Consider the following 26,549-nt stretch of genomic DNA (forward strand, 5'->3'; position numbering starts at 1 on the left):
CGGCGGGGAAGTGTTAGTCAAGGCAGTTTGTGGTAGCCGCGTTGGGGACGTTCAGGGTGTCTCCTCGCCGGTAAAGTCCCTGGGACTGACCGGACTGGCTGCACGCTTGCTGGAGCGAGCACATGGGTAGCCTGCTGAGCCTGGGAGGGCCGCGCGATAACCGACGCTCGTCGTCCGGAGCGGAGGGTGTTATCGCGGCCGTGCCCCGCCCCTTTCCTTGCGCGGGCTCCCTGGGCCCGCCCGGGCCGATTCTGGCCCCTGTAGCCGGCGGTGGAGGCGGGGCTCCAGGCCCGGCTGTGCTGAGGGCGGCAGGGTGGTCGCACAGGAGGGGTGCCCAGCCTTTGCGGCCTTGCGTGGCGGGGCGTGCGGGCCTGCAGGGCGGAAGTAGCTCGGAGAGACGGGCTGGGGCAGGGCTTGCGTTCGTGCGGTCAAAACCCACTGGTGGCGTTTGGGGTGCTCTCGTGGACGCGGCCTCCGCGCAGGCGGACCTCCAGGGTGGGCGCTGCAGGCGGGCTGTGCGGGCAGGAAGAGCAACGAGCTTGAGGATGGGAGATGGGGTGCAACGGGGGGCGTCTCCGGGGAGGTGACACTGCCGCTGAGACTAGAGTGGAAGGGCGCGCCCGGCGGGGGAACAGCAGACGCCGAGGTTCGCTGAAAGCAGGGAAGGGAGGCCGGGGCACAGGCTCGCAGGCCCGCGCCAAATTCTCAGTGGAGGCAGCACGGAGCGTGTGAACGGCGCAGCGCCGAGGCTTCATCTAACGGCCGGTGCAGGGTCCGAGCAGGGAACACTGTCGACCAGGGTCCGACTCTGGGAGAGTCCAGAGGTGGCGCCTCTGGCAGGCACAGAGGAGGGGGTGACGCTGTAGGGGCCCAGGCAGGAGGCTCCGCGTCAACGCCCCACACTGACGCGGCGGAATTTTTTTTTTTTTTGACAGTCTCGCACTGTTGCCCAGGCTGAAGTGCAGCGGTGCGATCTCGGCTCACTGCAACCTCCGCCTCCCGGGTTCAAGCGGTTCTCCTGCCTCTGCCTCCCGAGTAGCTGGGATTACAGGCACACACTACTACACTCGGCTAATTTTTTTTTTTTTTTTTTTGAGACGGAGTCTCGCTGTGTCGCCCAGGCTGGAGTACAGTGGCCGGATCTCAGCTCACCTCCCAGGTTTACGCCATTCTCCTGCCTCAGCCTCCCGAGTAGCTGGGACTACAGGCGCCCGCCACCTCGCCCGGCTAGTTTTTTGTATTTTTTAGTAGAGACGGGGTTTCACCGTGTTAGCCAGGATGGTCTCGATCTCATGACCTCGTGATCCGCCCGTCTCGGCCTCCCAAAGTGCTGGGATTACAGGCTTGAGCCACCGCGCCCGGCCACTCGGCTAATTTTTTGTATTTTTATTAGAGAGTGGGTTTCACTATGTTGGCCAGACTGGTCGCGAACTTCTGACCTCGTGATCCGCTCCTAGGCTTTCAGGCTCGCTCCCAAAGTGCTCGCTCCTAGGTTCGCCTTGGCCTCCCAAAGTGCTGGGATTACTTTACAGGCGTGAACCACCGCCCCGGCCGGGTTTTGTTCACTGCTGTGCCTGTTAGGTAGTCGTTGCCCTTTGATTATTTGTGGAGGGATTGACTGTGTGCTCAGCTTCAGACTTTGAACAGCTTCCTGGCAGCAAGGAAGGGAGAAGGAAACAGATCCAAGCGGATCTTTGGGAGGAGACAAGCAGCATGACTTGGAGACTTCAGATGTCAGAGCAAAGGACAGGGTGCAGCTCGGTGACCCAGAGTGGGTGGGCGGGTGAATGGTTGTATGGTGGGGATGTGGTCTGCCGTCACTGCCCTCTTCTCTGTGTGGGAAGCCAGCTCTTGGTGACTTCCTGCCCGGGTCCACTCCCTCTGGCCCTGTCCGAGGGTGTCAGGTGTGCCCTTGACTCTTCACCCTGGGCTAAGGGATGTGCGAGGAGTTGGGGACAAAGGCAGCTGGGAGGAGGAGCTACCTCCCGAGTCCACCGCACTAAGTCACCAGTGTGTTCCTGTGGGTGGAGGCTGGCAGGCCCATCAGTCTGGTTTGGGTACCCCCGTTGGATTTGGGTTTGATGACATGTAAGTTAGATTCTCTGCATTACTTTCACACCTGCTGTGCCCAGGCATGGAAGGTTAAGTGGAACAGAGGGACCGCCCCCCTGCTGAAGGGGCCCCAGAGTCGGTGCTAGGGGAGGGGGCAGTCTCAGTGGTCCAGGCAGGCACAGGCGGAGTTCTCTCAGGTGGCATTGGAGTCCAGTGGTCAGAGAGGTGCTGAAGGACCCCAAACCCAGAGCCCATGCCCAGGGCCCCACTGACACCTGGTGGGGAGGGGCAGCCTGGTGACCCCACGTGACATGGGTGGGGGTGACGCAGCACCAGCTGGGCTGACAGCCCTCCCCCTGCTGATTTTTAATGCTCTGCAGTAATTTCATTTGGCCTGCGAATAAGCTTTCACACATTTTATATTAAATCGACGAGTATGATTTATTCAGGCACTTATGAATTTAATCAAAATTGTTTCTAAATATTACTGATTTTTGTCATCAAATGTGCCATCAGCTGTTGAGCTTTGAGAATTGAGCATCCTGGCTTTTGCCATTTTGAGGATCAGCAGAAGCATGTCTGAAAGAAACGTGAGAAAATAAAAGTCAGGAGCCTACCCCCACCCTGTCCTTCCAGGAGCTCAGCCCCAGAGCCAGGCTGCTAAGGCCATGGAGGCTGAGGGTAGTGGAGCTGGGGCTTCTGGAGCCTCACGGGCCCTGGTTTGCTGCAGGGGGCAGGCAGGGCTTTGCGGACACGGCATTATGCAGTGGCCAGAGCGCTGCAGTGCTGGGCACAGGCTTCTCGTGGGCTCTGGCCACGGCCCTGAGCTCCTCCCCTTGCCTTCCCAGAGCTGAGGGTCACCTGCTGACTGTTTGGGGCGACTCTGTCTTTGAGGGCATGCCCTCATGAAGGCAGAATGTCCTCCCTGCCTCCATCCTCTGTTGCCTGGTGGCTTCTGCAGTGCCTGCGCTTAGAGGCTCGTGGCCTGGGACACAGGGTTGGTGATGGGCTTGGTGGTGCTGCAGGTCACAGTGGGTCATGAAGGAGCTTTGGGGAGGGTGTTGTATTCTCTGGTAAAGCACAGCAAGGGAGCCCTTTTACCCACTAAAACCTGGCTCTGCACTGAGGCCATGTGCAGCCCAGTCAGGTGGACGAGGGGGTAATGACTCGACCTCGGGGGAGGCATCAGAGGAGGAGCCGTGCCTGCTGAGAGGCAGGTCACCATAGCCTGGCACCTGTCTGGAGAGGGTGGGGCTGGGGGAGGTGCTGGCCAGGTCCATTGGGGTGGCCAGGCTGGGTCTGAAAGGGCCTTGTGCAGGTGTGGGGTGAGCTTGGTCTGTTGGGAGAGTATACGGTTCATTGAGGCCTCCCTGGCTCCGGGTTTGCATGTCTGAGGAGTGGGTATCATCAGGGCCTGGGGCCCCTCCAGTGGGCACGTCTGGACTCTCCCAGGATCGGGAGCCTGTGCTCATCACAAGCTCAAAGCACTCCATTTCTGCTACAATGAAGTCAAGGATAGTGACCGTGAGCCGCCTGGGACCTGAGCTGCCTGGGACTGTGACTGAGGCACCTGGGGTGCCTCTCAGGACCTGGGGGCTGAGCCCATGGCTAGATGAGCCTTGGTGATGCTGTGGTATTGCCTGGGCCAGGCGGACCCAGGGGCAGCTGCAGCTGGTCCATGTGGAGCTCCTTCAAGCCGAAGCATCTGACACCAGTGTCTGTGGGGTGTGGGCCCGGCCCCAGGAGCGGGGCCTGGGCAGCCCCGTGTGTTGAGGAAGGAAGGCAGGGCCCCCGCTCCCCGGGCCTGACCCCACTGCTTCAGCCCCCTCCTGCCTGCCTGCAGCCTGGCCTCGAGGGCCCATCAGGTGAGGAGGGGATCCCGCCTGCCCCACCCCATCCTACCTCCTGGAGGAGGCCTTGCCCCTTACAGACAGCCTCCAGCTCTCCCACCCTGAGCCCCCTGTGTGGGGTGACCAGAGCACGCCCAGCATGTTCGGGTTCGGGGGGCATCTGGAAGGAGGGACATCTCAGTTCCCTGAGGGGTGGGCAGCCTAAGTGACTCCCGTGCTGGGCCATTTCCTGCATTCTGGAGCTCCCCTTGAGCTGCCTGTCTGCAGGGGGCTCTGGCCATTAGTGCAGCCAGGCACCAGCCTCCATGCAGACCAGTCTGTGTGGGAGTGGGGGTCTCAGAGGGCCCAGCCGGCCTATGCCATGAGCATGGTGCTGGCCCGGAGGGGAGCTGAACAGCAGCTGGGTCGGTGCGTTACCTGGTGGGGCAGTGGACAGCAGCTGCCCTGGCTGGGGTTCAAGCCCCGGGCTGGCCTGGTGGAATCCCCTCTGTCACTCCTAGGTTCTGTTCTTGCAGGTGTCAGGCCTGGGGCCTTGAGACAGACCTGCAGTCTCCACCGCAGCCACAGTGGGTGGGGTCTGGGTCCTCACGGAGGTGATCCTCCACCCCCACCCTTACCTTGTGCGCGGCAGTGGTGTCCCCTGGAGCTGGTGAGACCCCACCTCACTCAGGAAGCCTCCCAGATGCCCCCAGGCAGAAGTAGCCATACTCCAGGGCCTGTGTCCGTATGCCCCACAGTGCACCCTGGCTGGTTTGTTGTAGGAACTCAGAAAAGCAAAGCAAACAGGATGGTTCCCTGCTGGACACATTTTTATTGCAGATCTTTAGTCCAGGATTCCAGGGGTAGCCAAGGTCACCTGAGTCTTGAGGACTCTGGGCCTGGTCTCTGAAAGCAGCCAGCAAGACAGAGATGGGAAACTCAGCAAGATGGAATGAGCCAAGGGCACAGGTGGGTCCAGGCGCAGCAGGGAGCTGCCTGGGGGTGACAGACACTGGACGGAGGCCACTGCACACACCCTACCCCACCCTGAACTTGAGCACTTCCTTCTTTCCCCCCCACCCCCCCGAGACAGAGTCTCACCCTGTCGCCCAGGTTGGAGTGCAGTGCAGTGGCGCAATCTCCAATCACTGCAAGTTCTGCCTTCCGGGTTCACGCCATTCTCCTGCCTCAGCCTCCCCAGTAGCTGGGACTACAGGCGCCTGCCACCACGCCTGGCTAATTTTTTTGTATTTTTAGTACAGACGGAGTTTCACCATGCTAGCCAGGATGGTCTCGATCTTTTGACTTCATGATCTGCCTTCCTCAGCCTCCCAAAGTGCTGGGATTACATAGGCGTGAGCTACCACGCCCGGCCAAGCACTTCCTTGAACACAGAGGTGACCATGAGGAGGGAGGCGTGAACCAGGATGATGGGGCAGCAGATGGAGCCTGCCTCCCTGAGACTTCAGGTGACCGAGCCCTGGACTGCCTCCTCCTGCCTACACGGCTGAGAAATAAACTTCTTTTTCAAACCACTGTGACCTGGGGTTTTCTGATACCCTCAGCAAGCCCATTCCTGTGGCCTGGGCTGCCTGTATCCAGCCTGCTCCCCTGCTTCGCTGTAAACCTATGATGGCAGTGGAGGGGCTTGGCCTGGGCCCGCCACACTGCAAGGTCTTCCCCTCTCTGAGTTGTGGGTGTGGTGTCAGTTGAGCCAGCCTGTTGGACTGGGCCAGCCTGGAGGACAGAAGGTGCAGGCTCTTCCACATACCTGGCTCGTGGCCCATGGGCCGTCTGCTCATGGGAGCCCTGTGCCATGCTACGCAGGGCAGTGAAGTCAGAACCTCGTCTCCCAGGTCTAAGGTGAACTGGGAGGAGGGCAGGAGTCGGCTCTGTCAGATGCCACAGTTGTTCCGGGACAGTGTCCATAGAGAATGCATGCCCCCCCCCCACCCTGTGGTCTAGGGTGGAGCGTGGATGGGCCGGTAGCTCCCATCCCTGGGCCCATAGCTCTTTTCCCCTGCCCTCCCGTGGGCTGGGAACGGCCACAGCTCAGACTAAAATCAGGCGGGGCGGAGTCCTGAGGCTTCAGTCCCAGGCTCCTTAGGGTGTCCCTGGTGACCTAGCCCCAGCACTGAGTTTCCAGAGGCCTTGAGGGTGCCCCTGGGATGCCAGATGGGCCCTTCCTGCTGCTCCTGGGGTCATCCAAGCTCCAGGCTTGGGTGCAGCCTTGGGCCCCTGCCACAGACGCCCTGAATGCACCTGCCCCTCCTGGTACCCACGCAGCAGACTCCCAAGCTGTGGATCCTTTTCCTAAGGAGTTCTAGTTGTGCCAGTCCTTACTTAGACCCCTACTGGCACTGGTAGTGTGCTGCCAGGGGGGATGGTGTCTTCTGTGCGTGTCCTGTCTATGCACGCTGGCTTCACAAGTGTGTGCCTCATGCGGGCTATGCCCTCAGTCCTATACACTCTCCCCAACCCCCTTTTAGGGTGTCACAGGAGAAAAATGACACATTCCTAAATCTCTAACACATAGGCTTGAAAACAAGTCTGAGGACGCCCTGCAGAAGGACTGTGGGCATGGACATGGAGCTGGGTGGCCTCATGCACTGACTTCTGTCCCTCTTCCTAGCCCCAGGCCCGACCTAGAGGCCACAGCCCCTGCAGAGAGGGTGTGGGGCCAGAAGGGCCCACTTCAGACCTTTTCTCTTGGGCAGTGTTTAGGCCACAAACATACTATATTTTTTATGACATGGAACTAGATGGCAGAAGTTTAAAGGGAATAAAAGAGCTATTGGAGACGATTTGCAGCTTTCATAAATTTCCAAAGACTGATAAAAACACAGACTTGAAATTGTCCCAAATGAGCCAAAGTGATGAAAACAAGTCTTTTCTAAAACTCTAAATTCTAAAGGAATGTAAAATGCAGAAGTTCAAATCAGTTTTAGAAAACTGTAAGAAATAATAGTGTATTCGCCAGGCGTGGTGGCTCATGCCTGTGATCCCAGCACTTTGGGAGGCCGAGGCGGGTGGATCACTTGAGGTCAGGAGTTTGAGACCAGCCTGGCCAACATGAGACCTCGTCCATACTAAAAATAAAAAAATGTAGCCATGCATGGTGGTACATGCCCTTAGTCCCAGCCACTTGGGAGGCTGGGGTGGGAGGATTGCACAAACCCAGGTGTTTCAGGCTGCAGTGAGCTATGGTAACACCACTGCACTCCACGCTGGGCAACAGAGAAAGATGCTGTCTCCAAAAACAAAACACAAAACAGTGCATAAATAAAAAGGGGCCGGGCATAGTGGCTCATGGCTGTAATCCCGGCACTTTGGGAGTCTGAGGTGGGTGGATCACTTGAGGTCAGGAGTTTGAGACCAGCCTGGCCAACATGGTAAAACCCCATCTCTACTAAAAATACAAAAATTAGCTGGGTGTGGTGGCGCGCGCCTGTAGTCCCAGCTACTTGGGAGGCAGAGGCAGGAGAATTGCTTGCACCCGGGAGGCGTTGCAGTGAGCCAAGATTGCGCTACTGTGCTCCAGCCTGGGAGACAAAGCAAGACTCCATAAATAACAAAAAAGGGAGCTGATGAAGAGTTATTTCTGGGAAATGGCAAATGGCCACAGGTGACCCTGGTGCCAGCAGCTTCTCTCCCACCAGACCTGTGCTTCCCACACAGCCCCGCCTGCTCTTCTCTTGGCTGTAGACTAAGGGCCCATCACCGGGCGTTTATCTAACCGGTTTTTTCCTTTGTGTTCTGGGCCTGTTCCTTCACCTCAGTGTATTATCTGCGTGTGCTCCCTTCTGGGAAAAGCGACATCCCACGTTTGTGTGATTGATACGTGAAAGAAGAGCCTCATATATAGATTGTGGGCGAGCGATTGAGCCCCGTGACCCCTCGCGTGTGACCCACAGACTGTGACTGTGTCCCCTCAGCCTTTATTTTCTGGATGGTCACAACGTATTCAGTGTGTCCTTGAGACAGCCACCCAGCCCTTGGGGTGGTCCCTGCGTGTCCTGGGGCGGGCAACTTCCTGAGGGTGCAGTGCTGGGAACAGAGACTCCTTCAAGCCTGGCCACCTTCCCTCCTGTGCCGGCTGCTTCTAGGAGATGCTGTGGGACGATGCCCGGCTCTGCGGCGGCTACCATGCCCTAAGGAGCAGAGCCTCCAGGAGGCCCCCAGGCTGCGCTGGACGCTAAAACCCCAGCACCTAATCACAGTCAGCAGCTTCCCTCCACCGACAGTGATCTGCATGGTCCATTCCCGGCGGCCTGGGGGCCTCGCTACAGTTCAACCTGGCTTCCTGCTTCCTCCCCAGGGGAGGTTAGTGTCATGTGTAAACACGGACAAGTCACTGGGTCCTCTCTCCAGGGAGTGCCTGGAGAAATTCAACCCCCCAGCTCAGCTGCAGCCCTTCCTGGGTCAGCTCTCCACCCAGAGACCCGGGAGCTTGCCCACAGACTGCCTGGCCCGCTCCAGCTCTGGGAGGGTGAGCTCCAGAGTGCAGACGTGAAGATGCGCATGCTGATCCTGGGCATGAGGGCAGGGCTGCACTCGTCCGTTCTGTGCATACTGCCTTGAATTGTTCATATCCGTCATAGAAAAAAGTGATTAAAAATAAAGGATGAGATAAACTTGGAGAGAGAGGATGCAAGCCGGACCCTGCTTGCCCGTCCCATCCCTGCCTGGTGGCGAGGCAGCCACACCCCTCATCGCCCCTCCTCTGCAGTGGGCGGCTGCAGGTGGGCGAAGCTCAGGAAGACCTGTTCCAGCGAGATCTGGCTCACAGAGTAGTCGTCCACACTGTACTTTTCCTTGGCTTTCTCCAGAATACCAAAAACCTTTGGGGAGCAGAAAAGTCACTGGTAGGAGAGAACAGGGCCCAGGCTCCTGTGTGGAACCTGGGAGTCCCCTGGCAAGAGGGGCTGGTGAGGCCTCCACAATTCTACCCCTGCCCAGCCCCACCCCAGAGTCCCAGAGAGGGCAGCCCTGCGAGGGCACCGTGCTCCCCGGGAGAGGACACTGGCTAAGAAGGAGCCATCAGGGACAGGGCCCAGCCTCCTCCTCACGCTGTTCCCAGCTCAGAGTACAACCTTGAGCCAGCGATGTTCCCTTTCTGAGCCAAGTCTTTTTTTTCCCCCCATAATTTATTTTTTTAGAGAGTCTTGCTCTGTAGCCCAGGCTGGAGTACAGTGGCACAGTCATAGCTCACTGCAGTCTCGAACTCCCAGGCTCAAGTGATCCACCCACCTTAGCCTCCCGAGTAGCTGGGACTACCGGCATGCACCATGATACCTGGCTAATTTTTATTTTATTTATTTTATTTTTTATTTTTTATTTTTTTGAGACGGAGTCTCGCTCTGTCACCCAGGCTGGAGTGCAGTGGCTGGAGCTCAGCTCACTGTAAGCTCCGCCTCCTGGGTTTACGCCATTCTCCTGCCTCAGCCTCCCGAGTAGCTGGGACTACAGGTGCCCGCCACCTCGCCTGGTTAGTTTTTTGTATTTTTTAGTAGAGACGAGGTTTCACCATGTTAGCCAGGATGGTCTGGATCTCCTGACCTCGTGATCCACCCGTCTCGGCCTCCCAAAGTGCTGGGATTACAGGCTTGAGCCACGGCACCTGGCCTAATTTTTAAATTTTTTGTAGAGACGGGGTCTATGTCGCCCAGGCTGGTCTAGAACTCCCAGGCTTAAGCAATCCTCCCGCCTCAGCCTCCCAAAGTGCTGAGATTATGGTGTGAGCCACCATCCCTGGCCCTTTTCCTACTGCACACTGAATTCCTTTTACCACTGATATTTTGGATATAAAACCCCCAGACCAGCACGTATCAGTGTGAGTGTTAGGGGAGAAATGGAAACTGACTCCTCTGTGGAAAGAGTCTGCAGTCACACAGAGGGAGAGACCCCTGGAGGGACCTCCCCCAGCCCCATGAATGCCCAGTGGGGCCCCTGGGACTGCCTTACCTTCGCCCAGCTGAGGTCGCGGCCTGGCAGGTGGTAATGGACCATGCCTTGGTGCTCGTCTTCCAGGATGCTGCCTACACAAAGGAGAGACGGTGTTGCTGTGAGGGCCGGGCTGGAGGATCGGAGAGTGCTTGGGTGCTCAGCACTGGAGTCCTTGTCCCAGGGATTGGGGAGATGGGACTTGGCAGGGGCGAGGCACAGACGCTCCACACAGCAGATGGGAGAGGCCTGGGCCCACCCAGTGGGGGCTGCCGGGGCCAGCACACACCTGGAAAGGTCAGGTCCACAAAGGCCTTGAAATTCTCCAGCGCCTCCTGCTGCCCTTCACTCTGCACCTTGGCCCGCAGGGAGTAGCCGCTGCCAAACTTGCTCTTGAGGTGCTGGGGGCTGCCCAGGCACTTGAACTGCCCCTGCACCATGATGGCCAGCCGGGTGCACAGGGCCTCACACTCCTCCATGCTGGGGAGAGGGCGGGGCCTCAGACAGGGCTGGGGGTGCCAAAGGCTTGTACAGACAGGAAAGCGTTGGTCCCCCAATCAGGCATTTCCTGATACGTGCAGACACTGCACCAGATGCTCATGCGTCTCCTGGTCACCTGGCTCCTCCACGGCCCACCCGGTGCTGAAACTTCCAGTGACCCACGGACCCAGGTTCTACCTGTGGGAGGTGATGACGATGGCCTTGCCAGACTCTCGGGCTCGTGCCACGGTGTCCCAAAGCAGGCGCCGGGCCACGGGGTCCATGCCAGTGGACGGCTCATCCAGGAAGATGACAGCAGGCTCTCCGATTAGGGCGATGCCAGTGCTCAGCTTCCGCTTGTTACCACCACTACGGGCAGGAGGGTGCCGGGTGGGGGAATAAGGCTGAGAGTTAGCATTGGCTCCCGTGTCCCAGTGGAGGCCCATGTCCCAGCAGAGGCCCACACCCAGCAATTGCAGAACAGCCCTGGTGAAGAGGAAGGAGCTGTGTGTGCACCTGGAGAGCCCACCACATACAGCTAGAGGCCCCAGAGAAGGCTGTTCCCAGGGGCCCAGTGCACGCACCTACACAGGAACACATGTGCCCGCACCTAAGGGGGACCACCTACACAGGATCACAGTGGCCCTGGCATCTCTCGCTGCTGGCTTTGTCCCTAGGTGGCAGGCACTGTCAGGGCAGTCCCTCTCCTACCTGGAGCTACCTGGGTCACACAACCAAATCCCAGCTCCATCCTGGAGCCACAAGTGGGAGCTCTGGCTGCTGACCTGAGCAGTCACTCCCAGCTCTATGCTATAGGGACCCTGATTCTGACTCCAGTCTGGGAAGGGCCAGGGCTCTTCTGGTTGCAGGGGCCGGGCTTGGGAGGTGCACCTGTACGTCCTGACCAGCTTGTTGGCGTGTGGCTCCAGCAGCAGGCCCCGCAGAGTGTTCTCCACGCAGGCCCCGATGTGGCGCTCAGGGATGCCCCGGAGCCGAGCGTACATGACCAGCATCTCCCGGCCAGTCATGTGGTCCAGCAAGGCATCAAACTGTGGGCAGTAGCCGATCCGCTGCCGCACCTGGGGTCAGAGCATAGCCGGGGAGGGAGGTGGGTTGGAGGGAAGCCTCCTTCCTCCAGAGGGTCACAGGGACTACCCTTGAGGTGCCCATCCCTGCATCTGTCTGTGGTCCCTGCCAGTGTGTGTACACGGGGGACGCTGGAGCTGTGCACAGGCCCCGGTGGCTGCCCACAGTGGAAGCTCTTGGAACAGGGACACAGGAAGGATGTGGCTGGTGTAGGGAGGCTTCCAGAGCTGCTCTCAGAGCCTGGTCCAGGACAGGCAGCCATGGGATTAGGTGGTGCAAGAATGGCCTTTACATAGAGGCAGACTCAGGGCTGGCCACCCACTCGTTCATGCCTGGGATGTCTAATGTGCTAGGACTCTTTCTTCTCCCTCTAAGAAGAAAGATTTATGGGCACTACCTTTGGGGTGAGCACTGCTTGGTCAGATGGTGCAGCAGCTGTTCTCTGTGCAAGTGACCATGTCCAGTAGAAATAGGACGTGCCTGCTGCCATCTGCCTAGCTACCTTCGGCAGCTGGTTGGGAGCAGGAGTGCCTGGGTTCTGTGGATTCTAGATACTGGATTTCTTTTTCTTTACCTTCCTTCTTTGGGGTTCTCAAGCTTCCAAAATCTTTTTTTTTTTGAGACAGTCTCACTCTGTAGGATGGAGTGCGGTGGCATGATCTTGGCTCACTGCAACCTCTGTCTCCCAGGCTCAAGTGATTCTCATGCCTTAAGCTCCCGAGTAGCTAGGATTATAGGCACCTGCCACCACAACCTGCTCATTTTTGTATTTTTCTCTAGTAGAGACAGCATTTTGCCAGGCTGGTCTTGAACTCTAGACCTTAAGTGATCTGCCTGCCTTGGCCTGCCAAAGTTGGGATTACAGGCATAAGCCACGCTCCCAGCCCAGAATGTTTTTAATCAGTTTGGGAAAAATCTTAGCCGATACCTTTTTGGCTACTACCCCCTGCCACTCTCTCTTTTCCTTTCCTTCTGGAACTCAGATGACATGTACTGGGGACTTCTTACCCTCTCCTCCATTCCTAGATCATATACGGTTTTCTCTCCCCTGCATAGACTTTCAATTGCATCATTTATTTCTGTAGACACAGTGAGTTTATAATCTTTTATAATCTGGCCTGACGATGCAGATCTAACGCCTATGTGCTTGTCCCCCCATGGGGCCTGTGTCTGTGGCTTCCAGTCATGGTACTGTCTCCTCTGTTTGCTGTGCATTGCCTGTAAGCCCTGGAACACTCTATGGGGAAGTCTGCAGCCTAGGATGAGGCTTTCCTCCCGAGAGGGCCCGCACGTACTCTGGCCCAGGGCCTCTGCTGTCCAGGCTCCCCTGGCGTGAGCTCAGGAGAGGACTCCGCGGCCACTTCTCAGGCCCAGGCCCTGCCTTCCATTTCCCCTGCTCTGCTCGGCAAACTCGACTTCCCATGCAGGACCCAGGCAGAGGTGCAGGAGGGCTGCCTCTGGTCCTTCTGCGGGGGAGCTGGTGGGGTTCAGCTCAACATGGGAAAACTGTTGGTGGGCCCAGGGCCTTCCGTCCCTTCACCCATCAAGGCCTCTAAACCCACACCTGAGCTGCCTGGACACAGAATGGCCTCTGCGCAGAGGTGGCTGTCAGTGCTGAATATACCTGTCCAGGCTCATCGATGTTGGCACCCATCTCTCTCCCCTCCCATCGCCTGCTAGTTCTGGCGAAGCTTAGCTTTAGCTCATTACCTTGTCTCGCTGTCCAGAGGCACGTGCTGGGCCCATTTCAAGCCACAGATGCAGCAGCTGTTTGCAGACAGCATCCCTCCGTCCCTGCCTCCAGGGTGCCCCCTCCAGCCATGCCTGCCTCACCCCTTTGGAACCTCCTGGCTGCACCCACCTTTCCGACATCAGAGCTGATTCTGTGACCCCCAACAAAGGCATCCCCAGAAGTGAGGCTCTCCTCCCCAGTCAGCATTTTGAAAGTTGTGGTCTTCCCGGCTCCATTGAAGCCCAGCAGGCCAAAGCACTCCCCTTTCTGCACCGCGAGGGAGATCCTGTCCACGGCCAGGAGGGGCACCCGCTGCTCGTACACCTGCAGGCACCCGACGGAAAACATGGAATGCAGAGGCCTGGACGCAAAGCAGAGCAGCCTGAGCCTCAGCGCCGCAAGCTTCCAGGGACAGGGTTGGACCCTGGGGACAGCCAGGTAGCCGGCTGGCAGGAAGGACTCCACCCCAAATTGTAAGGGTACCTTGGAGAGTTCCTTGATAATCAGAGGTGTGTGGAGCAGGGAGTCTGGACTGGGGGCCAGGATGCGGGTCCTCTCATCCGCCACATCTTGGTCCTCAGGAAGCACAGGCATCCGGGTGTATAATTCTGTCTGATTGACCAGGACAGAGACCGCGTGCATGAACCCAGACGCAGGGTGGCTCCCGTGGAGAAGGGAGGGGCGGGGGTGGATGTGGGAGGTCTGGTGGGACTAAGGCCTTTGTCCCAATCCTAGGCCCCACAGTTGCGACTCAGACCTTTTACCAGAAGACACAGCGGTCTTACGGGGCTGAACTAGCATCCAGGAGACATAAACTATCTGAGGAAAAAGAACTGTGTGGGACTCATGGAGAAAAATCATAAATCTCTGCTGGGGAATATAAAATAAGATTTTAAAACAATTTTAATTTTTTTTTTTTTTTTTGAGACAGAGTCTCTCTCACTCTGTTGCCCAGGCTGGAGTGCAGTGGCGTGATCTTAGCTCACTGCAAACTCCGCCTCCTGGGTTCAAGTGATTCTCCTGCTTCAGTCTCCTGAGTAGCTGGGATTACAGGCGTGCACCACCACGTCCAGCTAATTTTTGTGTTTTTAGTAGACATGGAGTTTCATTGTGTTGGCCAGGCTGGTCTAGAACTCCTGACCTTTGGTGATCTGTCCACCTCAGCCTCCCAAAGTGCTGGGATTACAGGCATGAGCCACCATGCCTAGCCTTAAAGTAAGATTTTTGTTTTCAGATTTAGAGATGGGAGTCTTGCTTTGTCACCCAGGCTGGAATTCAGTGGTACAATCATAGCTCACTGCAGCCCAGACCTCCCAGGCTTAAGCCTCCTGTCTCAGCCTCCCTAGTAGCTGGGATTACAGGTGTGTACCATCATGCCCGGCTAGTTTTAAAAACTTTTTAGAAGAGAGAGGGTCTCACTATGTTGCCCACACTGGTCTTGAACTCTTGGTTTCAGGTGATCTACCTACCTCTGCTTTCTAAAGTGCTGGGATTACAGGTGTGAGTCACCATGCCTCGCCAAAGATTTTAACACATGGAGACAGTTCCTTTTTTAGAGAAGTCTGACTATTTTAAAGAAGTGAATTCCCCCTCGGCTAAGCTGTATGTGCAATGCAATGTCAACACATTTGCTTTTGTTTGTTTGAGGGAGGGGATGGAGACCTGGAGTAACGGACCTTTTCAGTAAACACGTGGAGCACCCTCAGCCCCATGACCCCTCCTCTGGCACTGGGTGTCCCTGGGCACCACCTCTGCTCAGCAGGACGGCCCTGGGTCCCCAGGCTGACTCTCTGGCAGGGGCTCAGAACTCGACAGCCCTCGTGAGTGGCAAGGGCTGTGCCCTACCCTGGCTGTAACTGCTGGCTGGTGCTGAGGCCATATAGTGGGAGGCCATCTGGTGCAGGAGCTGCTTGGTGGAGAAGGAGGTGGAAGCCGCCCCGGGTTGTGCTGGGCCCAAGCAGAGGCCTGGGGAGCATCCCACCAGTGTCCTGGGCTCCCAGCGCCGCTCACCAGTGTCCGCCTCCTCCGGAAGGCACAAAGGATGCCCCTGAGCCTCTGCAGCAGGTTGTTCTCGATGAGGAAGAGCAGGATGAGGTAGGCGCACCCTGAGGCAGCCATGGAGGCCACGAACCTGCCGACCCCCGGGGCGCTCCAGGCATAGAAGTTCTCCTGGTACTGGATGTCTGTGGGGCGAGGGAGTCACTGTGTCCCGAGGCCTGGGGCGCCCTCCTCCCCTCCCAGGTTCCCGGCCTCAACTCCCCTCCCCAGGCTGCTCAAGGCGCCTGTAACAGTGTCTCCTCCATGGGGAGATGTGAAGGCCAGTAGGTCACGGCTGCCTCTCGAGGCACCACAGCTCAGAGAGGCCAGGCACGTAACAATCCAATGCAGTCTCATGAGCGACGTGGCAGGCCCAGGGCAGTGACAGCTTGCCTGAGAGGCACAGGCTCTGTGGGAACCCTGGGCTGCCTCCTGGCCAGGACGGAGACCGTTACAAGCACAGAGGGGTGTGTGGGAGGCTGAGGGGGCCCCACAGGACAGGTCCAAGTTCTGTCCCCCTGGACCTGGGGTTGCGATCTTGCTTAGAAACAGGGTCTTTGAATATGTGATTAGTAAGGATCTTAAGGTGAGACACTGGATCAGCGTGGGCCTTAAACCCAACAGCAAGTGTCCTTATAAGAGAAAGGCAGAAGGAGATTTGAGACAGGAGACAGGAGCCGTCATGCGAGGATGGAGGCGGTGGTGGTGAGGGGGTGCGGCCAGGAGCCCAGGATGCGTGCAGCCACCAGAGGCTGGGAGAGGCAGGAAGGGTCCTTCCCCGAGCCGTGGGGGATTCACTGCTGGTGCTAAGTGCTGGTCTGTGGTTCCTTGTTACAGATGCCCAGACACTGAGGCAGGTGGGAGAATGGGAGCTCAGATACAGGGCCTGGGAGCGAGCAGGCATGAGGGGGCTACTGTGGGAGGTGGGGCGAGGCAGTACAGAGGAACGCACCAGCCCCAGGCCACTCAGACGCAGAGGAGCCCCTGCCTTGGGAGGCCCCTCTTCAGTGGCCACGTCCTGAGGATGCGGGGGTGCTGCCCAGGGTCGGGGCTGGGACACTCACTATATTTCTTGCAGTAGTGGGCGGCGACCTCAGAGGAGGTGCAGTACCTCCGCGTCTCATAGTTCTCATAGAAGCTGCTGACTGCCATCCCCAGACAGTGGTTGGGCAGCACCAGGAACACGTGATCCAGGGTTTTGGAAAGTTCTTCCAGTTTTACAGCTGCATTGGGGAGGTAAGATCAGTCTGTGCTGGAGGGCACACCACACCCACCTCTAGGACAGGCCTGGTCAGGGCGGGCACAGGGCCTTCTCCGTGCTGTGCGGAGTGAAGGGGCACCTCCCAGGGACGCCCCTGCCGGCTCTGCACAGGGCAAGGACACCGCAGACGCCTGCCCACCAGTCATAGCTAGCCGGGCAGGGCCAGCTGGGGCAGAGGGGCTGGTGAGCATGAGCTAGGCCCATTGCCTGAGTCCTGCCTTGGCTGTGGCGGGTGCCTCCCTGTCTGGGCGGAGCGGCTCCATGGATGGCCATGGGGGCTGGGGGTGGTCTCCAGGCGCCCACCTGGGATGCGCATGATGGTGACCATCAGGAAGGTGGCGATGCCCGACAGGATGTTGAAGATGGTCAGCCTCGTGTAGGCGGTGGCTGCCCCCGAGAAGAAGAAGTTCATCAGGTACATGAGGGGGATGATGGCCCAGCCGTAGAGCAGGAGCAGCAGCAGGGTGTCGGCCACGTGGCCGTCCCGCGTGAAGGCACGCACGTCGAAGGCCTTGAACACCACCTGCGGCAGCACAGGGAGGCACTGCCACGCACGCCAAGCTGAGAGCAGCTCACGGGTGGGGAAAGGGTGAGAGGAGCATTTGGAGGTCCTCAGACCCCTCCTGGTCAGCTGGCCCATGCCCATCAGCCCCACAGGCCATGTCTGGCCCCCGCAGTGGCTTTCAGCCCCAGGCCCTCTCTGTCCCAGTTTCCCCTTGTCCCCTTGCACTGGGAGCTGTAACCAGGGTGGCTGCTGTGGGCGCTGCCCATGTATGGAGGGCAAAGGCTAAGGGTGCAGGGAGGAGGCGAGGTGGCAGCCGCCAGGGGATTCCAGCCGTGCTCCCTGAGTTGGGTTGAGCTGCCGGCCTAGGCTGCCCAGCTGGTTGTGGTTCTGCAAGGGGGTCCCAGGGCAAACCCCCTGTGGTCTACAGGGGAACGGACCCAGCACCCTCCGGCGCTCACCAGCAGCAGCAGACTGGGGATGAGGAAGGAGATAAGGTCCCACAGCAGAGCAGAGAGCCAGAAAGTGGCCACGTGGACTCCGCTCACAAACTGCACGTGCTTGGCCTGCACGGCCCTCTCGCTGACCGCCAGGATGGAGAACGTGCTGGCCAAGAATGCCATGGCGAAGAGCAGGTTGAGGGCAATGTCGAATCCCTTCCGGCCCCTGCGGGGGACAGGGAAGGTCAGGGATGGAGCACAGCATGCCTGGGTGGCAGGAAAGGTCGGGTTTTCAGTTATGACTGCCCAAGGCATGCAGGGCAGCGGCCCAACCAATAAAGGGGCTTATGGGAGAGCACGAGCACCACGGTTCCATACCAGGAACATCTGCCCCCACCGGAGAACGGCTCCTCTGGACCTCCTATGCTGATGTGATGATGGCAGTGTCACTCTCCTCATCACCCGCCCCCTGCCCAGCTCTCAGCCCCATGGCTGCCTGCGACCCTGCCCAGGTGTGGAGGTCCTGAACCCCGCTGCATCCCCCTGGAGTGTGGCAAAGGGAAAGCCTCTCCGGGCCTCTGCGCATTATTCTAGGATCCTGAGTTGACAGCAAGGAGAGCAGATCGAGGGCTGCTGCTTTTCTGCTCTCGGGGCAGGGATGGAGCTAGAAGCTGGGATGCAGCCATCGCCAGGCCTAGGCCTAGCCTGGAATGTGGGTGGAGACGACACTGCCCTGAGGAGGAGTGGCTATCCTGAAATTAACAGAATTTTTGGCCTCCTCTAGGTGGTCCCCGGAGCTCTGGGGCTCTGTGGCTGGGAACGGGGTAGCCCTGCCCACACAATGGCATGGCAGACTCCTGACGTGTGGCCATCTGAGGGGCAGGGACAGCAGTTCTTGCCAAGTCCTGCTCTGCTCACCCTCCATCACCTCAGCTATGTGTCCAGTGGGTCACACTGTTGGAGAGAGCAGTGTGGAGTGAGGACAGTGGCTGGCAGGAGCCAGGTAGATTTAGGAGAAGGCAGGGCTGCCTGCCGAGCCTTCATAGGTCCCCGTCAGGACTGCAGCGCATGGGATGGCCCACAGCTGATCTGCTGTCACAGGGAGTGGGGGCTGTGGATGGTGGAGAAGGATGTGGGAGGGGTTTCCTACCAGACCCAGGGGCTTTGGGAGAGTAGACACAATGCTCTATCTATAGGCCTGTGGCAGTGCCCAGGGCAGTCAGTCCTGGGGTCCCCGGCCAGGGTGGACGGGGACGGGCAGCACACATACTCATTGAACTGGTCCTTGGCAGCCTGCAGGGCGCTCCGGGGCTGGGGGAAGTTGGAGACCACGATGGAGGCGTGAGGCCCACACAGCAGCTTGAACAGAAGGTTGTCCACGACGGCCAGGGCAGTGGCTGGGGAGTGGTACGCCTGGTTGTTGAACAAGGCGGTAACGACCGTGCGTTCTCCCACGTCTCTGAAGGACGCTGCCACAAGGCACCGCTCATTAAAGCCGCCCCCCTCCACAGAGGCCCTGAAGATCAAGAACTCCTCCAGGTCACCTGGGGAGCAATGGCAGAGTCAGAGGACACAGGAGGAGGTGACACCTGGGTACCCGCTGCCATCTGAGCATGGCTAATCAGGGACCCAATGCAGTGGTGCCAGCATCCTCTGAGCTGCCCGCCCTGTCACTCTCCTCCTAAAGAGAGCCTAATTTCTGCCAGGATTTTGTCATCATTCAGTACGTGGAACTGTGAATGCTGGTCAGGAGCCAGGAAGGCAGCTGCAAAATAAGAAAACCTTCCAGTAGGTTCCATTAACCAGAGCATGGTCCCTGTTCTGAGCCTGGGGCAGTATCCAACTGTGACTACCAAGACTCTTTTTTTTTTTTCTTTCGAGACAGTCTTGCTCTGTCGCCCAGGCTGGAGTGCAGTGGCGTGATCCTGGCTCACTGCAGGCTCCACGACCTGGGTTCAAGCAATTCTCCCGCCTCAGCCTCCAGAGTAGCTGGGACTACGGGTGCCCACCACCACGCCTAGCTAATTTTTTATGTTTAGTAGAGCAGAGTTTTGCCATGTTGACCAGGCTGGTCTAGAACTCCTGACCTCAAGTGATCTACCTGCCTCGGCCTCCCAAAGTGCTGGGATGACAGGTGTCAGCCACTGAGCCTGGTCAAGAATTGTGGGTTTTAAGATGATGGAAGAAAACACCCTGTCACACGAAGGCGCACTGTCGCCAGCATCGTCACACAGCAAAGGTAACTTGAAGTCACTATGTTTCTGCATTTTGCCCGTGAATGATGCTGAAAGACAGCTTCAGTAAGGAGATGCCTGACAAAGCCCGGCCCCAGTATGCCAGTGTCTCTGGCACCCCCAGTGACTCAGTGCCATGATCTGCCACCCAGGGGACATCGGCAATGTTTCCAGGCATGTTTGATGGTCACGATGGGGTGGGGCAAGGTCAGGGATGCTGCTGAACTTCCCTCAGCACATTCAGAACAGCCAAGAACCATCCTCCCCAGATGTCGACCCTGCTGCAGTCTGGAAGGTGAACTCTGGCCGCACGACCGGCCCCCGATCCCATCTCGCCCCTGGGATGCCCCTTACCGAGCACCTCGCGGGGCTCCTGTCCCTCGGCCTGCAGTGCGTCTTTCAGATGCTCTGACAGCTGCTGACCCAGCTGGGAGGTCCCAGGAACCGAGAAGGGCACGACGGTTCTGCCGTACTCGCCCAAGGTCAGCCTCAGCATGGGGTCATCGAAGAGCTCCGAGGAGTAGTTGATGGCCAGGAGGGCCAGGGTGACACAGGTCAGAGGCACTAGGATCTGTGCCGCCACCATTTTCCACTCGCGCCAGCTGTATGCAGCCTTCTTCAGGAACATGGCCCAGAACTGCTGGCAGTGCAGGGTGAGCTGCGGCAGAGGGGGACACAGGTGACAACAGCACTGCTTGGGGGCCAGTGCCTGACCACCACCCACCTGCGGCAGGTGCTGTCCTGTGTGATGCCAGCCTGGGGGCCTGGAGCTGAGGTTGCACTGGAGACTCCTGGAGCATTGAAATGGCTGTGGGGGGAGCTCAGTGCACCACGTGGCAGGCTCGCCTGTGCATACTCTGCAGGTCTCCATGGGGCCGTGCACATTGGTACTGGAGGCCTCACAGTGGCCATGGACGCAAGGTGGACACTATTTAATTTTCTTTTCTTGAGACAGGGTCACTCTGTCCCCTGTGGTGGAGTGCAGTGGTGTGATCTCAGCTCACTGCAACCTCCGCCTCCTGGGTTCAAGCGATTCTCCTGCCTCAGCCTCCCAAGTAGCTGGGATTACAGGCGCCCACCACCATGCCCAACTAATTTTTGTAGTTTTAGTAGAGACAGGGTTTTGTCATGTTGGCCTAGGCTGGTCTTGAACTACTGACCTCAAGTGATCTGTCTGCCTTGGCCTCCCAATGTGCTGTGATTAGAGGCGTGAGCCACCACATCCGGCCCAGATACAGTTTCATTGTCTCAGGACAGTAGAGGACCAACTGCCATCCCCTGCCCTCCCCCTGCCTCAAGGAGACACCACCATGCAGGTCACAGGAAACAAATGGCTGAGCCTCCCCACCAGCCTGACTGCCTTGTTCTCCAGCTTCTTCCCTTCCTGGTCCTCCAAGGCAGAGAGTGTCAGGGCTTTGAGATCAGGCTGACCAGGGATCAGACTGAGCTCTGTCACTCTGTCACATTTGACTTTGGCCCAGGCCTCGGTTTCCCATCTGTGAACCAGGTGCAGCAACCCCCCTCCCCGTCGTTGGCTGCTGGAAAGCCTCCTCAACACAGAGCTGGGCACCCGGCAAGTTCCTGTTGAGCAGGGCGCTGGGCCTGAGGTAGAGCATGAGAAATTCCAGTTGCTCCATTCAGACGCTTCTCCCTGCTGACCCATGCAGTGTGAGCCGCTGCCCGCCCTCTGCCTGCCCTCTGCCTGGTGCGCTGACTCTCTCAGACCCTGTTTCCGCCCTCACAGCCTCTCCTCTGCATCGGCTCACATGAAGTGTTTGGGGGCTGTTCGCCCTTCCCCCGCTGCCTGCCCACGCGCCTGGGCACTCACCCCAGTGTTGAGCTTGACAGCGGTATGCTCCTCTTCGATGAGGGCTCCAATGCCGTCGGAGGGGTCCATGGCCCCACAGAGGCTGCTGTCCACAGCCCAGTCGCTGGCGCGCCTCTCGTGCTGGTACTGCAGGGCAGGCAGCTGGATGGCCTGGATGTCCATGCTGCTGTCTACCAGCTTCCCGACCCTGTGCCGACACACACGCGGACCCGTCAGGACCCAGCTCCCGGGGTGGGTGGAGGGAGGGGCTGTGTGGAGAGGCACTGAGGGGAGCAGTGTCGCCGCAGTCCTTGGCTTGCTCATGCACCTGCCTATGCGTTCCCTCACTCATCAGTGTCTCTGGCCACCATGCACAGCTAATTTTTGTATTTTTAGTAGAGAGAGGGTTTCACCATGTTGGCCTGGCTGGTCTCGAACTCCTGACCTCAAGTGATCCACCCACCTTGGCCTCTCAAAGTGCTGGGATTACAGGCATGAACCACCACGCCTGGCAGAGGAGGTGATTTTTTAATATTATGTGAATTACGTCACACACACACACACACACACACACACACACACACACACACCCCTTCCTAGAACTCCCCACCAATTAGGAAACACCACTGAGGCTGCAGCAGGCAGGAGGCATCCCCCAGCTGGCTAAGCAAACTCATCAGGCCACCCTTGGAGCTGTGTGAGCCCTGCCCGCCCGCTTCCTGCTCCTGCGTGCAGGCCGCTGTGAGGCCTAGGTACCCGCGCCTCTGGCCCTTGCCAGAGCCCTTCTCTCTCACTGGAGAGAGGGCTGACTGACTGGAGTCGGAGCTGGCTGACTCCAGGCCAGCCCGTGGTTTCTTTTTCCTATGTTCACGCTTCCTTCCTTCAACCAGGATTCGCGGAAAGTCAGTCAGTGCTCGGTCCTGTGCGGGATACAGGTCAGTGGGCAGTCCGTCCTTCCCTCTGCCGCCTCGCCTGGCCTGGTTTCCCTGGGTCTGTTGCTGGACATGTGGTCCCCTGGACAGATGTCCCCAGAGCATGCACCACCATGTCCTACATGTATGATCACCTATTCTGTCGCCTCCTCTAGGTTGTGGGCTACCCAAGGAGGAAAACCTATCTCACGTTTTTTTCTTTTCATTTTGACACAGGGTTTTGCTCTGTCCCCCAGGCTGGAGTGCAGTGGTACAATCTCAGTTCACTGCAACCTCCACTTCTCAGGTTCAATTGATTCTCCTGCCTCAGCCTCCCAAGTAGCTGAGATTACAGGTGTGTGCCACCACGCCTGGCTAATTTTTGTAGTTTTAGTAGAGATGGTGGCTGGGCATGGTGGCTCATGCCTATAATCCCAGCACGGATCCGCAGGAGGGTCACCTGAGGTAGGGAGTTCCAGACTAGTGTGGCAAAACCCCATCTCTGCTAAAAATACAAAAAAACTAGCCGGGCGTAATGACATGTGCCTGCAGTACCAGCTACTGAGGCTGAGGCAGGAGAATCGCTTGAATCTGGGAGGTGGAGGTTGCTGTGAGCTGAGATTGCTCCACTGCACTCCAGCCTGGGCGACAGAGCGAGACACTGTCTCAAAAAAAAAAAAAAAAAAAAAAAAGAGAGAGAGAGATGGGGTTTCACCATGTTGACCAGGCTGGTCTCAAACTCCTGGGCTCAAGCGATCACCTGCCTCGGCCTCCCAAAGTGCTGGGATGACAGGCGTGAGCCACCGCGCCCAGCCCCCGTGCAGTTCTGAGAGTCTGGATGAGATAGTTCCCATCTTCATTAAGGACACAGGTATCCCCCAAGGATGATCTAAGCCCAAGAAAAGCTGGGCACGCCTCTGACACCGTGTGCTAGATGGTGGGTCTGGAAGGGACCCCAGGGCCATGCAGACCCCTCACGTGTGCTGCTGTTTCCCATGAACACTAGTGCTGCTGACAGTCACAGTCTGCACTTGGGGCTCTGACGGCAGCCACTGCCCTGCCCCATCCTGGGCTGTTCCTCCAGCCTCACGTGGGCATTCGGGATCATAACTGAGGTGACTGTTTATCACTGCACTTTTTAAAAAAGTCCTCGGCCGGGCGCAGTGACTCATGCCTGTAATCTCAGCACTTTGGGAGGCTGAGGCGGGCGGACTACTTGAGGTCAGGAGATTGAGACCAGCCTGACCAACATGGAGAAAACCCATCTCTACTAAAAACACAAAACTCGCGGGGTGTAGTGGTGCATGCCTGTAATCCCAGCTACTCAGCAGACTGAGGCAGGAGAATCTCTTGAACCCAGGAGGCGGAGGTTGCAGTGAGCCGAGATCGCACCATTGCACTCCAGCCTGGGCAACAGAGTGTGACTCTATCTCAAAAAAAAAAAAAAAGAAAGAAAGAAAAGAAAAAAAAGAAAATCCTCTACAGCACTGAGCCCAGTCCTAGGTGGACGGAAACACACATTTACTGACCGAAGGAAGACTTCCTCCATGGTGGTGATGGATGCCCCAAAGCTGGCAATGCCCAGCTCTTTCTGCTTCTTCTCCAGTTTAGCAAAGAGACCTTCAAACCTGAAAAACAGACCCAGCATGATGAGTCACTTCTTAGTGACTTTCTAGATAATTTGTTCCTAAAGCATCACCCCCTCGGCCGGGCACAGTGGCTCACGCCTGTAACCCCAGCACTTTGGGATGCCAAGGCGGGCAGATCACCTGAGGAGACCATGAATTTGACACCAGCCTAGTCAACATGGTGAAACCTGTCTCTATTAAAAACATAAAAAATTAGTCATATGTGGTGGCAGGTGCCTGTAGTCCCAGCTACTCAGAAGGCAGAGGCAGGAGAATCACTTGAACCCAGGTGGTGGAGGCTGCAGTGAGCTGAGATTGTGCCACTGCACTCCAGCCTGGGCGGCAGAGTGAAACTCTGTCTCAAAATAAATAAATAAATAAATAAATAAATAAATAAATAAATAAATAAAATAAAGAGGCCAGGTGCAGCAGCTCACACCTGTAATCCTAGCACTTTGGGAGGCCGAGGTGGGTGAATTGCCTGAGCTCAGGAGTTCGAGACCAGCCTGAGCAACATGGTGAAACTGTCTCTACTAAAATACAAAAAACAAAACAAAACAAAACAAACAAAAAAACACTACCCAGTCATGGCGGCTTGTGCCTGTAATCCCAGCTACTTGGGAGGATGAGGCAGGAGAATTGCTTGAACCCGGGAGGTAGAGGTTGTGGTGAGCTGAGATCGCACCACTGGACTCTAGCCTGGGCAACAGACCAAGACTCCATCTCCAAAAACTAAACTAAACTAAACTAAAATGAATCACCCCCCACTCCACCTCCCTGTAGAATGGAGGAGGGGCCACAGGAGGTTAACTCCTTGAAATGCCTTTTTTTTTCTTTTTTTTCTTGAGATGGAGTTTCGCTCTGTCGCCCGGGCTGGAGTGCAGTGGCGTGATCTCGGCTCACTGCAAGCTCCACCTCCCGGGTTCACACCCGTCTCCTGCCTCAGCCTCCCGAGTAGCTGGGACTACAGGTGCCTGCCACCATGCCCGGATAATTTTTTGTATTTTTAGTAGAGACGGGGTTTCACTGTGTTAGCCAAGATCGTCTTGATCTCCTGACCTTGTGATCCACCCGCCTCGACCTCCCAAAGTGCTGGGATTACAGGCGTGAGCCACCGTGCCCGGCCATGTGGCTAATTTTTAATTTTTTTGTAGAGATGGGGTCTCACTATGTCGCCCAAGCTGGTCTCCTTCTCCTTCTGCCTTGGCTTCTGGAAGTGTTGGAATGACAGGCATGGTTGCTCATGCCTGGCTAAAAGTGAGGTTCATATGGTTTGATTCCCTGGTTTTCTTTCTTTTTTTTTGAGACAGAGTCTCGCTCTGTTTCCCAGGCTGGAGTGCAGGGGTGCAGCGGCGTGATCTTGGCTCAGCGCAACCTCTGCTCCTGGGTTCATGCCATTCTCCTGCCTCAGCCTCCTGAGTAGCTGGGATTACAGGCTCCCACCACCATGCCTGGCTAATTTTTGTATTTTTAGTAGAGACAGGGGTTCACCATGTTGGTCAGGCTAGTCTCCAACTCCTGAGCTCGTGATCCATCCGCCTTGGCCTCCCAAAGTGTTGGGATTACAGGCATGAGCCACTGCACACAGCTGGGAAACACTTTCTAAGAATAAAATTAATAGAAGAAATCACAAGAGAAAGGATGTTGCTACATTAAGTACAAAAGTTAGGCCAGGTGCAGTGGCTCACGCCTGTAATCCCAGAACTCTGGGAGGCTGAGGCGGAAGGATCACTTGAACCCAGGAGTTCAAGACCAGCTTGGGCAACATAACAAGACCCCATCTCTACAAAGAAATAAAAAAAGTAGCCGGAAATGTTGATACACACCTGTAGTCCCAGCTACTTGGGAGGCTGAGGTGGGAAGATCACTTGAGCCCAGGAATTCAAGGCTGCAGTGAGTTATGATTGCGCCGCTGCACTCCAGCCTGGGTGACAGAGCAAGACCTTGTCTTTAAAATAAATGAATGTGGCCAGGCATGGTGACTCTTGCCTGAGATCTCAGCACTTTGGGAGGCCAAGGTGGGTGGATCACCTGAGGTTAGGAGTTTGAGACCAGCCTGGCCAACATGGTGAAACCCCATCTCTACTAAAAATACAAAAATTAGCCGGGCATGGTGGCGCATGCCTGTAGTCCCAAGATACTTGGGAGGCTGAGGCAGGAGAATCCCTTGAACCTGGCAGGCGGAGGTTGCAGTGAGCCGAGATCGTGCCACTGCACTCCGGACTGGGCAGCAGAGTGAGGCTCCATCTCAAAACAAATAATAAATAAATAACAATAAAATAGGGCCGGGCGCGGTGGCTCACGCCTGTAATCCCAGCACTTTGGGAGGCCGAGGTGGGTGGATCACAAGGTCAGGAGATCGAGACCATGGTGAAACCCCGTCTCTACTAAAAATACAAAAAATTAGCCGGGCGCGGTGGCGGGCGCCTGTAGTCCCAGCTACTCAGGAGGCTGAGGCAGGAGAATGGCGTAAACCCAGGAGGCGGAGCTCGCAGTGAGCCGAGATCGCGCCACTGCACTCCAGCCTGGGCGACAGAGCGAGACTCCGTCTCAAAAAAAAAAAAAAAAAAAAAAAAACGTAAAATGGAAAAAAAATCTGACGAAATC

At 57.3% G+C, this 26,549-nt stretch overlaps 1 protein-coding gene across 2 annotated transcripts in view; it reads right to left on the reverse strand.

Moving 5' to 3' along the window:
• Positions 1–7,803: 7,803 nt before the first annotated feature.
• Positions 7,804–26,549, reverse strand: part of LOC105485940 (ATP binding cassette subfamily A member 3) — a 61,131-nt gene continuing 42,385 nt past the window's right edge. For both annotated transcript variants that reach the window (XM_071083930.1, XM_071083929.1), the window contains 15 exons: positions 23,844–23,942; positions 21,425–21,611; positions 19,951–20,254; positions 18,633–18,906; positions 17,384–17,588; positions 16,724–16,943; positions 16,224–16,382; positions 15,133–15,305; positions 13,606–13,734; positions 13,252–13,446; positions 11,196–11,383; positions 10,503–10,673; positions 10,114–10,304; positions 9,846–9,919; positions 7,804–8,722 (listed from right to left, as the gene is read on the reverse strand). In XM_071083930.1, coding sequence (XP_070940031.1) covers positions 8,591–8,722; positions 9,846–9,919; positions 10,114–10,304; positions 10,503–10,673; positions 11,196–11,383; positions 13,252–13,446; positions 13,606–13,734; positions 15,133–15,305; positions 16,224–16,382; positions 16,724–16,943; positions 17,384–17,588; positions 18,633–18,906; positions 19,951–20,254; positions 21,425–21,611; positions 23,844–23,942 — 2,701 coding nt within the window. In that variant the 3' untranslated portion in view covers positions 7,804–8,590. The remainder of the gene's footprint in view (positions 8,723–9,845; positions 9,920–10,113; positions 10,305–10,502; positions 10,674–11,195; positions 11,384–13,251; positions 13,447–13,605; positions 13,735–15,132; positions 15,306–16,223; positions 16,383–16,723; positions 16,944–17,383; positions 17,589–18,632; positions 18,907–19,950; positions 20,255–21,424; positions 21,612–23,843; positions 23,943–26,549) is intronic.

Source organism: Macaca nemestrina, chromosome 18, assembly GCF_043159975.1.
Source record: "Macaca nemestrina isolate mMacNem1 chromosome 18, mMacNem.hap1, whole genome shotgun sequence".
Lineage (NCBI taxonomy): Eukaryota > Metazoa > Chordata > Mammalia > Primates > Cercopithecidae > Macaca > Macaca nemestrina.